The following is a 14,377-nucleotide window of genomic DNA, read 5'->3' as shown; positions in this document are numbered from 1 at the left end:
GTTACAAGGCTTGTATGGAGGCCTTTTTACTTGTTTGTGGAAGGAGTCAAAGGGCAACTTGAATATTAGGGATACCTATGGGTTCAAGTCCCCTTCATGGATCACTGCCTTGTTGTGGCGAATGGGCTTGCGTAACTCAGTGAAGCCATAAGCTATGCCGTGCAGGGCCACCCAAGATGGACAGGTCATGGTGGAGAGTTCTGACAAAATGTGGTTCACTGGAGAAGGAAATGGCGACCCACTCCAGTATTCTTGCCAAGAAAACCCCATGGAACGTATCACAAGGCTAAAAGATATGACGCTGGAAGATGAGACCCTCAGGTCGGAAGGTGTCCAATATACTACTGGGGAAGAGCAGAGGGTATTTCCAAGTAGCGCCAGAAAGAGTGAAGCGGTTGGGCCAAAGCCGAAAGGACACTCAGCTGTGGATGTGTCTGGTGGTGAAAAGAAAATCTGATGCTGTAAAGAACAATATTGTTTAGGAACCTGGAATGTAAGGTCAATGAATCAAGGCAAGCTGGAGGTGGTCAAACATGAGATGGCAAGATTGAACATCGACATCTTGGGCATCAGTGAACTAAAATGGACAGGCATGGGCAAATTTAATTCAGGTGACCATTATATCTACTACTGGGGACAAGAATCCGTTAGAAGAAATGGAGTAGCACTCATAGTCAACAAAAGGGTGGGAAAAGCAGTACTGGGGTACAATCTCAAAAATGATAGAATGATCTCAGTACAAATCCAAGGCAAACCATTCAACATCACAATAATTCAAGTCTATGCCCCAACCACTGATGCCAAAGAAGCTGAGGTTGATCGGTTCTATGAAGACCTACAACACTTTCTAGAACTAACACCAAAAAAAGGTGTCCTCTTCATCATAGGGGATTGGAATGCTAAAGTAGGAAGTCAAGAAATAACCAGGATAACAGGCAAGCATGGCCTTGGTGTACAAAATGAAGCAGGACAAAGGCTAATAGAGTTTTGCCAAGAGAATATGCTGATCATAGCAAACACTCTTTTCCAACAGCACAAGAGGTGACTCTACACATGGACATCACCAGATGGTCAATATCGAAATCAGATTGATTATGTCCTTTGCAGCCAAAGGTGGAGAAGCTCTATACAGTCAATAAAAACAAGACCTGGAGCTGACTGTGGCTCAGATCATGAGCTTCTTATTGCAAAATTTTGGCTTAAATTGAAGAATGTAGGGAAAACCACTAAACCATTCAGGTATGACCTAAATCATATCCCTTATGAATATACAGTGGAGGTGAGGAATAGATTTCAGGGATTAGACCTGATAGACAGAGTGTCTGAGGAACTATGGATGGAGGTCCGTAACATTGTTCAGGAGGCAGCAACTCCACCCATCCCAAAGAAAAAGAAATGCAAGAAAGCAAATTGGCTGTCTGATGAGGCTTTACAAGTAGCTGAGGAAAGAAGGGAAGCAAAAAGCCAGGGAGAAAGGGGAAGAGATATCCAACTGAATGCAGAGTTCCAGAGAATAGCAAGGAGAGACAAGAAGGCCTTCTTAAATGAACAAAGCAAAGAAATCGAGGAAAACAACAGAATGGGAAAGACTAGAGATCTCTTCAAGAAAATTGGAGATATCAAGGGAACATTTTGTGCAAAGACAGGCATGATAAAGGACAAAGAAGGCAGGGACCTAACAGAAGCAGATGAGATTAAGAAGAGGTGGAAAGAATACACAGAAGAACTATACAGGAAAGATCTGAATGTCCCTGATAACCATGATAGTGCGGTCACTGAACTTGAGCCAGACATCCTAGAGAGTGAAGTCAAGTGGGCCTTACTAACAACAAAGCTAGTGGAGATGACAATACTCCAGCTGAGCTATTTAAAATACTAAAAGATGATGCTGTTAAAGTGCTGCACTCAATATGCCAACAAATTTGGAACAGTCAACAGTGGCCACAAGACTGGAAAAGGTCAGTTTACATTCCAATTCCAAAGAAGGGCAACACCAAAGAGTGTTCAAACTACTGTACAATTGCACTCATTTCACATGCCAGCAAGGTGATGCTCAAAATCCTACAAGCTAGGCTTCAGCAGTATGTGAACCGAGAACTACCGGAAGTACAAGCTGGGCTTTGAAGAGGCAGAGGAACTAGAGATCAAATCGCCAACATTCACTGGATTGTGGAGAAAGCAAGAGAATTCCAGAAAAACATCTCTTTCTGCTTCATTGACTACGCTAAAGCCTTTGATTGTGTGGATTACAACAAACTCTGGCAAATTCTGAAAGAGATGGGAGTACCAGACCACCTTACTTGTCTCCTGAGAAACCTGTACGGGGGTCAAGAAGCAACAGTAAGAACCGGACATGGAACAACTGATTGGTTCAAAATTGGGAAAGGAGTATGACAAGACTGCATATTGTCGCCTTGCTTATTTAACTTATATGCAGAGTACATCATGAGAAACGCCGGGTTGGATGAATCACAGGTTGACATTAAGATTGCTGGGAGAATTATCAACAACCTCAGATATGCAGACGATACCACCCTAATGGCAGAAAGCGAAGAGGATCTAAAGAGCCTCTTGTTGAGGGTGAAAGTGGAGAGTGCAAAAGCTGGTTTGAAACTCAACATTAAAAAAACGAAGATCATGGCATCTGGCCCCATCACTTCCTGGCATATAGAAGGGGAAGAAATGGAAGCAGTGACAGATTTTATTTTCTTGGGCTCCAAGATCACCGCAGATGGTGACTGTAGCCATGAAATTAAAAGACGCTTACTCCTTGGGAGGAAAGCTATGGCAAACCTAGACAGCATAGTAAGAAGCAGAGACATCACCTTGCTGACAAATGTCTGCATAATCACAGCTATGGTTTTCTCAGTAGTAATGTATGGCTGTGAGAGCTGGACTATAAGGAAGGCTGAGCGCCGAAGAATGGATGCTTTCGAACTGTGGTGCTGGAGAAGACTCTTACGAGTCCCCTGGACTGCAAGGAGGTAAAATCAGTCCATCCTAAAGGAAATCAACCCTGACGGCTTATTGGAAGGACAGATACTGAAGCTGAAGCTCAAATATTTTGGCTACCTAATGCGAAGAGAAAACTCACTGGAAAAGACTCTGATGCTAGGAAAGACTGAAGGCAAAAGGAGAAAGGGACGGCAGAGGATGAGATAGCTAGATAGCATCACCGATGCAATGAATATGAACCTAAGCACACTCTGGGAGGGAGCAGAGGGCAGGAAAGCCTGGCATGCTATGGTCCATGGGGTCACGAAGAGTTGGACACGACTTAGTGACTGAACAACAACAACAATGGGTTCAAGTAGCCTTTCCAGTTGATGTGGAGCAGTTTTGAGCAGAGGTGAACAGGCTTATAGGACGTACCTTGTTTTTACTAGAGATCCATCAACCAGACCCTGGTGCAAAAGACATATACACTTAGAATGAAAGAATTCTGAACTTGGGAATTTGTTTTGAGTACCATAACTGAATGGAGCTCACAGGCCTTTCACACAGAAATCTACTCCAGGTTATCCGTGCTCCCAAGTTTCCTTCATTTCAGCAATATCATTTTTAGGGGCTGGGGAGTCATGTTGTTGTTATCGCTATTGTTAAACAATTGGGAATCAGAAATCCTTGCCAATCTACCGTGAATCCTTTCTGCCCATCCTTGGTGTAGAGGAGAGGAGTAAGGTTTAATCAGCACCATGGACAAAGGCACATTTTCAGCACTATGGACAGTACACCCAATCATAAAAAGTATTGACTGATTGGGTCAAATCCATGATCTGTTATGCCAGTATCTTGTCTCCAGTGATGCACTGTTCAAAGGAACTGGATCACCTGTCTCTGGCGATGCACTGTTTGGAGGAACTGAATGGCATTATGGACTTGTCTAAACCTTGGCTACTAGCCTTGATGGCTATTTGCTACCTCCACTACCAGAGGCAGGAGCCTATGTACACCAGTTGCTAGGGAGGGTGCTGTTGCACTCATGCCCTGCTTGTGGGTTCCTGGTCGACAGCTGGCTGGCCACTGTGTGAACAGAATGTTGAATTAGATGGACCCTTGGTCTGATCCAGCAGGGCTCTCCTTATGTTCTTATGTAAGCCCTCTCATTCACCTCCAGTTACAGGCATTCAGAAGAGGAGGGGCAGCCTGAGTATCAAGTTTCATCCAGGGAGCCTCTTGACTAATGATACAGCCATAGAAGCAGCTTTATAGCTAAGGCATCTGCTTTTTCAGCATAATGTCATGTTAAAGAATGAAAATTCTAGTCTTCCTAAAGTCAAGATGCTTAGTTCTGAAATCTGGCATGGAGAATCTAGCAGGTGAGGAGTATAATCTGGCCAAATTTCAGAAAACATTGTAGAAGAATGGCTTTGTCGTAGCAGTTTAAAATATTTGTTTTCTGCTGCAGTGTCCCATGTTTCCTACTATTTGGGGGGGCTTTAATTTTCACATTTTTGGTAGGTTAGATTGGCCCAATTGTAGAATATTGCAGGGGCCTCTCTTGTGCTGGCTTGGTAAAAATCCATGTGCATTCCAGTTATCTAACTAAAGGCACTTTTATTTATAAATTCATTTGTTTCTGTTCAGCACATGCTCACTGCCAGATTAATGCTTCCCAGATGGAGCCTGGTTCCCAAAAGAAAAATGGCCATTGCTGGAGTGATCAGGCTGCAGTTCTGGAAGATGGTATCTGTCGGAAGGGGAGCTGTTGCAGATGTGTTACAGGTGTGAAGTGCTGCTTTGTGTATTTTCACATGTTTGCTTTTGAATTGATACTGCATGCATTTGCATGTGAAATGTTTTTGCGTGCATTTGTGTTACCATTTCTTCTCCTGTGTTTTAGTTAAGGACACAATCCAGCTGTAAAGCACCATTTAAACCAACAGAGGCAAAGCTGAATATGTCAATTGCTACTATAACAGTCCAGTTCTATACATGTTTACTCAGATGTAACCCCCATTATGGCTCCAAGTAAGAGCCAAAACAGACATTACTTTAAATTTGTCTCCAGCAGCTATACCTTCTTGTCATTTTTAGTCTAGAGTGGATGCAGGCCCCCAGTTTGGATAAGGGCCCTAGTGTGGGGATAGGGAGGCATTTAAAATCCAGATTGGAGGGCCCTGCACCTACTCTAGAGTAGACATTTAAAAAAGACATAGCTGCTAGACACACATTAAAAGTAATGTCTGTTTTGGCCCTGTATGCACAGAATTCAACTTAATTTGTTACTGGTTAAGGACTATTCAGCTTCATGGGGAGAATTCTTAGGCTACATTGTGTATGTTTGCCTGGGTTTGCTTCTGAGTGACACACTGCTGCGTGTGCATTATATTACATTTTGGGGTTGTTGTAAGACATTCTGTCTAAGCTTTATCTCACCTCCCCCCTGGGGGGCGGGATATGAGGATAACAACAATGGACCATATCCTATGCCCAGTACACTTCTTGAAATGCAGACAAATGATAAAGATAATACAAGCAGGGATAACATAAAGAAAACTTCAAAATGCCCTATCTTACAGGGCTGATATAAAGATTATTGAGATAATATATGTAGAGCAGCAGTGGTGGACTTCAGGCCTGCTGGATATGCTTTGATTTTTATTTATTTTTTACTAGAACACCAAGGTCTATCAACCAGAGCCAAGGGCAAAATAGTGTCTCAGGGGGCAAACACTCCCTTGGATTAAAGAACAGGGTGCCTCTTAGCACATGCTTAGCCCAGGAATTAGTTTTTAGAAGCAGAAGTGAGCTCGCAGTTCATTCAAACAAAAACTCACTCCTAGTTTTCACTCAAGCTATCTTACCATCAGCAACTGAATAATAATAATGATAATAATGATAATAATAATTTAAAATATATATTTCAGTTGTTGCTATTGTTAAACAAGCAGGAGTCAGAAACTCCTGCTGATCTGCTGCAAATCACTCATGGTCTACCAGTAGATTCAGATGCCTGTCTCTGCCTTAAAGCACAGTATAAATGCTAAGTGATACAGAGCAATGGTGATGTTATATTTTTCTGTCATTTATGTAATTCAGTGAATTTCCATACAGAAAGAAAACAAGTAAATCCTAGAATTAAAACTCTTTGGTTTAAGAGAAGAGTTAAAGCATGCAGCCAAAAGCATGAACATGGCAAGTTAAGGTGCCTGCCTGAGCTTCAGGAGCATGGACGCAGTAAACATATTCTCCAGTCTTGCATACTATGGCTTGCTTACAACTTAGCCTCCATGCACTCATACTTCCTCTTGGTAAATGATGAATACTTTCCTCCTTTGCCTTACTATTCATGTCTCTATTATGACTTTCCACTGAAGTTACTCCATGTATTCATTTTCCCTGCCCAAGTGCATATTTTTATTTATTTATTTGTATGTATTTTAAACCCTGCCTATCTTTAGTTTGAGATGAAGGAAAAAAACACGTGCATCTATTCATCCTCTTTTGTGAACAGTATGCAATGAATGTATCTATTTTGCTGCTTGGGCCCATCCTGGGAAGTCACTGCCAATCATAGCTCCCATGTGTGTGTGTCTGGGATGATATCTTCCTTTTTGTTACATCTTGCCTGATGAAGAGCTTGAAAGCTTGTGCATTTTGTGTGACTATTGAGCTGGCCTAATAAGGTATTAAAATAATATGGTTTGTTTGTTTGTTTATTTATTTATTCTTATGGCTAGCATGGCTACCTTTCCTTTTGGGGATAAAAGACACACCTGCACAGTCATCAGACTTAGACTATAAATTTAAGAGAAGGGATGATTTTGTTATTGTTGCTTATTATTTATTTATTTATTACATTTATATCCCGCCTTCCCCCCCCTTCAAGGAACCCAAGGTGGCATACATAATCTCCTTCCTTCTCTCCATTTTATCCTCACAACAACAACCCTGTGAGGTGGGTTGGGCTGAGAGTCTGTGACTGGCCCAAAGTCACCCAGTGAGCTTCCATGGCCAAGTGGGGACTAGAATCCAGATCTCCCAACTCCCAGTCCAACACTCTCGCCGCTACACCACACTGGCTCTCAGCATCTTGTACATTGGTTGTGCTATATGAATGAATGAATGAATGAATAAGTAATAAATAACGTACATAGCCATAAAGCTTTCCCTCTCTGGACTTGTGCATGCAATCTTTGTGCATGATGCTCCACACTTTCCCCTCCTACTCCTGTTTTTTATAGCTCTCTAGGTAAAATGTTATGTATGAAGCAAAACTCGTTTCTCTTCTTTATAAGGATCCTGGGTTTTTGTCCCACTGAAGGCCCAAACTGGAAGGGGTAAGGGTGAAGCTTGTGACTCAACTGGTGATGGTCTCTCCCCCACCCCACTCTGAAGGAGAGCTGCTGCTTGTTTCTCATTTTGAGATTCATTGGTATATATACTTATGGGGCACCCAAACCAGTGTTTCCCATGAAATACAAACCAGCAGTAGAGGCTGGTGGCCCCGATGTCAGTGGGGCTATAAATCTGCTCTGGGCTTCAGTCAGAACCAGCCAGAACTCTAACGGAGCTATCCAAGGTGCTGAACCTATTTCGGGGCTTTTGGCACCTTGGATAGCTCCTTTAGAGTTCTGGCTGGTTCTGACTAAAACCCAAAGCAGATGTACAGCCCCGCTGACAACAGGGCCACCAGCCTCCTCTGCAAGCCAGTTTTGGAATGCCTTTCCAACCGCTTCATGGCATCATTGATCCGGGCACCATGACGTCAACCTCAGCATTGTGGGCAGTGGCTCCACACCACCAGCATCAACTGCACGGGAGAGTACAGCATCACGAGCAGCAGCAGCATCCTTCTGTCTCTGCCCCTGCATCTCTGCTGTTGGGTACCGGGCTGTACCATTCACACCTGCTGGGGAAGGGGGAGCTAGGGAGAGAGATGCTGAGCTCCTCCCCTACTCCCATTGACGAATGGCGCAGCCCTGGATTGGCTTTGCAGAGAAAAGGGACCTACCACTGCAGCCACAGAGGGATGAAGGGAAGGGATCAGAAGAGTCCAAGCAGAGGAAGGCTGATTAACTGGGCAGGGCTGGTTGCTGATGATCGCAGAAGGCTCCGGGACTTGGGAGGAGCTGTATCGGGCTGGCTTTCTCCTCGGCTAGAGATTCCCGCTCTCCGAAGCGCACAGGCACAAGGGCAGCCCTTTCCTTATAGATTCTCCCCTGCAAGCGCTCCAACAGAGCAGAATCGGCCAGAGTGGCGGGAGAGACGCAGAGAGACCCTTGTCAGGAACCTTTCCCCGTTGCAGGGAGAGATCCCTTCCGCAGATCCCCTCCCGAAGGCACCCCTCTTCTTTGAAAAGGATCCCCTGGTAGACAAAAGATCTCTGGGTGGCGAAGGGAGCCATCTCTTCCCAGGAGATCCTGCTGGAAGGGAGCCCCTTCCTGTTAGGCGACCCACTCGAAAGATCCCTCCCAGGCTGGCGAACGGGATCGCCCTTTAGCTCTTGTTAGGGCAACGAAGATCTCCCCCCGCAGGGATCTGGTGGTAGTGGTGGGAATCCCGTCTGGAAGACCTCGATCCCCCCTCCTCAAAAGAGACCCCCCCACCCGGGGGAACGCCACCTCTCTTTCTCCCCCCACCTCTCTCTTGACACCCCCATATCGGGGTCCCCATCCCTCCCGCGGCCCCTCACCTCCTGCAAGCCAAGATGAATTACCTGCGCAGGCGGCTCTCCGACAGCAACTTCATGGCCAACCTGCCCAATGGCTACATGACGGATCTGCAGCGCCCGCAGCCGCCGCCGCCGCCGCCGCCCAGCGCCACCTCCCCGTCCCCCGGCAGCGTCTCTCCCGCCGAAAGGCCGCCGCCGCCGGCTGCCCCCAGCCCCGGGGCCGGAGGAGGCAGCGGCGGCAGCGGCGGCGGGGGCTTTTTCTCGTCCCTCTCCAACGCGGTGAAACAGACCACGGCGGCGGCGGCGGCCACCTTCAGCGAACAGGTTGGGGGGGTGGCCGGCTCCGGAGGCTCCTCGGGGCGCAGCAAAGTGTTGGTGGTGGTGGACGAGCCGGGCACGGACTGGTAAGGATCTGGGAAGAGGGGGCGGGAATCCCTCCCTCCCTCCCTGTCTAGCCATCCCTCCATCCAATCTTCCTTCCTTCCTTAGCTTGGAACAAGACAAAGGGTGACTTCTTCCCCACTCCCCCACCCGCTTCCGTATCGTCCCAATTCTCCAGACGGTGTCAATGGTACACACACACACACACACACACACACACAAAGTGTTTTCTTTCTTTTTAAAAAGCCTTTGTCAAGTTTGTTGGCAATGGCACCTGGTTGTATTTTTTAGTTTATTTTTTATTTATTATTACATATGTAGCCTGCCTTTCCCCCCTCTAGCAAGTAACCCAAGGCCGGGTCCTCTCCATTTTATCTTCACAACAACCCTGTCTGGTAGGTTAGGCCGAGAATCAGTGACTGGCCCAAGTTACCCAGTGAGCTTCCTGGCTGAGGGGGGACTAGAACCTCAACTGGCTCTCAGAGGTATCAAAGGTTCTTCTCTAGATGCAGATGAGTTCAGCTATGGCTGGCTTTTGCCCACTGTGCCAAACCGATTTAATATGGAATTGCACGTCCACAGAAAGGTGTATGTCCGTGTAGCTCAACCATAACCGCTTCTTAGCCACTCAGCCGCCCATACTTTCACCATGGCTTTCTTCTGCCCTTTTGTCCTAGAGGATAGCAAGGCAGACAGCTACCTATCCCTCATTCCCTCAGAATTTCCCCAGTCATTTAGGTATTTCCATCTCACTTTTGCTACATCCCACCCATCTTTATTGTTCACCCATTCATCTCTTCATTCACATTATCTATCTGCAATTCGTCCCTTACATTCATTCCTCCATATAGCATCCTTAAGTCCATCCCTCTGTTTGAGCTACTGCACCATCCATCCAACCCATTCTCTCTTATTTTTCTTTGGCTCTCTTGGGTTGCTGCACGGTCTGTCCATGTTCTGCCTGAAGTATGTGCTGCATCCCTGGCAGGCTTGAGGGAGGTACAGAGAAAGGGAATGGAGGAGGAGGGGGGCATCATCCCCCAAGACTGACATCAATGGCCCATCAGGTGATGCACTATTGAGTTGTAGCCAGTGGAGGCTGGTGGCTCTGAATTCAGTGGAGCGGTGAATCCATCCTGCATTTCAACCAGAGCAAGCCAGAAAGCTCGAGGAGCTATCCAAGGTGCTGAACCCTATCTCCAAAATAGGTTAGCACCTTGGATAGCTGCTTTAGCATTCTGGCTGGTTGTGACTGAAACTCGGAATGGATTCACAGCCCCACCGAAATCGGAGTCACCAGCTTCCACTGGTTGTAGCAGAGATTACCTGAGCTCAGGGGCATTGTAGACCACCTGGTTATTAAGAGGCAAAATGCACTGGGGGAAGGTGAAATAGGTTGATAATACCCATTGTAGCTATGGGGAGGAAGTGCTGGCTCCAAGGGCATGAAAATATATTCTTTGTAACTCAAAGGGCTTGCAGAAATGTCAGCTTTCAGATTGCAGCTCCAACCAGTATCAGGCCGAGAAGTCTAAATACCAGCTAGATGGGTTGGTAATGCCAATTTGGCAGTCCTCCCAGTACATATATTGTGCTGGCTGGCTTTCCTCCCTTCCAATTAAGATCTAAGGCATGTGGTAGTTTTAATAATTAAATAGGAGGTTCAGGGGTTTGATCTGGACAAAATGGAAGATACTTCCCCCCCAATTCATGAAAGATGAAGGAGAAGATGAATGTCTGGGTTAGTTTTGCAGGTTACTGGTGTAATCATTTGACTCTGTTATTCCAATGAGGTGGGGATGGAGAATCCCCTAGCAATGATCACAGCCTAAAACCAGGATTGTTAATAAGACTACATGCAAGGTCTATCTTTAGTTCAAATGTCCAGAAAACCTGTGTGCCTCCCTAAATAAGCACATCAGTCAAATCTACCCTCCCTCCAATATCTTCTAGAAATCTTAGATGCCTCGTCCTGCCCCACTATGCCTTAAACCAGATCAACTCCTTCATTATTCCAACCATGGGCTTCAGTTCCCTTTGTGGGTCTCTCTGATCCCCGTCTTCCTCTCTCCTTCCCTTCCTTCCCCTCAACCTTCCAACTTCCGTTGCTGTGTATCTTCCCCACCTGTGCAGCCACTCTGGCCTGCAAACTCATTGGCTCATGGTCGTCCAGTTTCCCAGAAGTCAAAACATAGAGAAGATGCCACATAGTTGTGGCTTCTTCACAGGAGAATTGAGATCTACTAGTTAGGGGAGTGCAGGCCTGGAGGTATCTCTCCCTTTAAGTCTTAAGACTTATGCCATTGCTAAAATCCCAGCTAATTGAGAATAGATGTGTTAGATCAAATGGATAAATTCTGTGTCTCCTTGTGTGAGGCATATCAAGGGAACCATCTCTGCTCTGTCCTTGATGTCTCTGCCAGGGCAACCTTATAGAGTGAGAAATAAAGGACTGCAAACACTCCTTAAGACGCTCTTAAGAATGTCTTGATAATCAAGCAGAGCTACGCAAATGTGACTAGAAATATGAAGGTTCAGGGGTGGTGGGGAGGGGGATCGGAAAAAAGAAAAAATCAGAAAAAATCTGGGGTTTTCCAAGAGTGTGTGTGTGTGTGTGTGTGATTATTATTAGTTTTTGGCCTTCACACCTCTAAATGTGACTGAAAGGTAAGAGAAGATGGGGGATCTTAACTCTTCCAGCATGGATGGGATCACCCCTTGTTTGCTGGAGTTGATCCTTTCTTTCAGATGAAATGAACATACACATGCACACACAGAGACAGGTTAAAATAAACAGGATTAAAAACATCCAGCAATCCAACTGAGCTCTGGAATAGAATGCCTCAGGATATGGTAATGGTCAACTATATAAGGAGATTAGAGAATGAGCTAGACAAATTTATGGCAGATGAGAATATCAGGGGGCTATTAACACAGCACCAGTTTGTATGTGTGCTCTCATATGGTAAAATCAATGTGAGGGGGTTGAGCCAGTCACTGCAAGCTTAACTCATCTCAGAGAATTTTTGAGGTCCGCTGGCATATCCAAATCACCAGGGACAGGAGCGGGGGGAAGGCAATTCATTGTGACTTCACCAAGAGTTAAACAACAATTGTGTGAATCAGCCCTGAGACTATCAGGATTTACAACCTCTCATTGTAGTCATTAGATACCTCCTGTGTGACATCTGGTACTGGCCAGTACCAATGACAGGATACTGGCTAAAGCAGATTATTGATCTGACACACTAAGGCAGCCTTCCCTAACCTGGCTCCCTCCAGAGGTGTTGGACTACAATCCCCACCACTCCCAGCCATGCTGGCTAGGGATAATGGGAACTGTAGTTCAACACCTCTGGAGGGCGCTGGGGAAGGCTGCACTAAGGTATACTAAGGCAACACGCACAAAGTATGTGTCAGTTTCTCATTCAGCATTTTCCTGTCCGAGTGGCACACTGGAAGCTGTAACGTCCAAGATCAGTCAAGGTTTCTCAGCCCTTAATGCCTTTGAGTTATACACTGGGCTTGTTCCACAGGCAAGGGAAGATCTACTGGGAAAAAAAATCTTTCCAGTAACTGTGGGGCCAATATGGCTTATAACCTTAGCAGTGCACAGCCCTCCATTACCTCAGCAGTTGCCAGACAGAGCAGATGTTACATTGTTATAGCTGGCGTTGCTGCCATAATTTTTATGGACTGTTCATATTTCAAGAGCTCTGTAATGAACAGACAACCGAGTATAGATGGAGCTTGTCCATGTATGTGTGTGTGTGTGTGCATGCGCGAAGGCAGAATTGGATGTTCAAACAAACTCCAACTAGTCCTGCTATTTCAAACCTTGAATAGGGCAAAGGGAGCTTCTGCCTAAAAGCAGCAAAGAGCAAAAGCAAAAATGTGCCCAAAAGAAGGGGCGGGGGGAACTGTAAGTAAGGCTGTTTTGTAGAAATATTTTAAGCAGCTCAAAAACGGAAACCGTTTAGAAGAATCAGGGGCTACATTAATGACTATTGGCTGTTAGAAACCCATCTGGGTTCCAAGTCCATCTATCTGTATAACACTCCATCACTCTTTAGCGTGACCAAGAAACAGAATCCAAGGTGGGGCTATACAGACAGAAGCAGGCTTCATTCATTCTTAATGGCTGCGGTTATACAGTGCAGGGAAAAGGTTTTGCCCCCTCCAGAATGGTGTTCGCTGCATACTTTTCCCCAAGTAAGTGAATTGTTGCTAACCATTCCAGTAAGGAGTAAAGGGGTGCAGTTGAGGATAACGTTGCAGTAGAGGCAAAACTTTCCCACAGCTTTTTACACTGGTTGGGCTGGAAACCATAGACATGAACACCATTTGGTTAGTGGTGGTAGGGAACAATGTCCATGAAAGCAGCAGCAGGGGTTGCAGTGGAGGCCATCTCTGAGGCATGGAGAGCTTTCCAGTGAAACCAGGCTTGCCAATTTCTTTCCCCGGTAAGGCTCCTCCACTTTAACAACAGGCAGAAATTCAACAGGGTCCCTCATTGTGGAAATAAAGCGATGGGGGGGAAAGTTTCATTGGCTGAAATCCTGCCTCTTATGAGGGGTACCAGAGCAAAGCTGGAGCCAAGTTAGCCTTCTCTGGAATGAGATCTATTTTCCATCTTGGTCTTCTTCTGGTCACATGCTGAAGCCTGAAGTCCAACAACAAGGGGGTTCAGTCTGCTCTGTTGCTCATGTAAGGGCAGAAGGCTGGGTCCCAGTTGTTTATGCCTGGCCTGGCCAATCCAGAGGCATCATGCTGCTGGCCATTACATCATTCTTTGTTTCCAGTTGGAACCTGCAACAAAATGTTGCAGCCTGTCCTCACCCCCTAAAGGAGAGCTCCTGTTCAAGGTTCCAGCCAGTCATGTCATCCTACTTTAAGCTGTTAGCAGAGGGGTAGCTGTATTACCTTGTTGCAGCAAAAACAGCGCACCATAAAGACTACAAAAATTATTATGGCAGCCTTCCCCAACTTGGTGCCCTCCAGATGTTTTGGATTAGAACTCCCAGCCATGATGGCCAATGGTCGGGAATGATGGGAAGTGAAGTCCAAAACATCTGGAGGGAACCAGTTTGGGAAAGGCTGCATAGGTTTTCCATGGTCTAGTTGTCAGGGCAGTGGTGGGTCACTTGTGGCCCTCCAGATGTTTTGGCCTGCAACTCCCATCAGCCCTCCCCATTGGCTTTGCTGGCTAGGGTTGATGGGAGTTGTAGGCCAAAATATCTGGAGGGCCATAAGTGGCCCACCCCTGTGTTAGGAGCTCAAACCAGCCAATTTGTTCCTGTCTCCCCTGGTTTTCTGTTATTTTTTTCCAACAGACACTCAAAATTCTGTTGGCTCTTGAATGTTGCTGAATATGGGCTG

At 46.0% G+C, this 14,377-nt stretch overlaps 1 protein-coding gene across 1 annotated transcript in view; it reads left to right on the top strand.

Moving 5' to 3' along the window:
* The first annotated feature begins 8,653 nt into the window (after nucleotides 1–8,653).
* Nucleotides 8,654–14,377, top strand: part of SYN1 (synapsin I) — a 147,993-nt gene continuing 142,269 nt past the window's right edge. The window contains exon 1 of the mRNA XM_084836269.1: nucleotides 8,654–9,021. Coding sequence (XP_084692395.1) covers nucleotides 8,654–9,021 — 368 coding nt within the window. The remainder of the gene's footprint in view (nucleotides 9,022–14,377) is intronic.

The sequence above is a fragment of the Heloderma suspectum genome, chromosome 2 (assembly GCF_057233095.1).
Source record: "Heloderma suspectum isolate Gila_16-S chromosome 2, 16-S_ref, whole genome shotgun sequence".
Classification (NCBI taxonomy): Eukaryota; Metazoa; Chordata; class Lepidosauria; order Squamata; family Helodermatidae; genus Heloderma; species Heloderma suspectum.
This window is presented reverse-complemented; position numbering and strand designations above follow the sequence as displayed.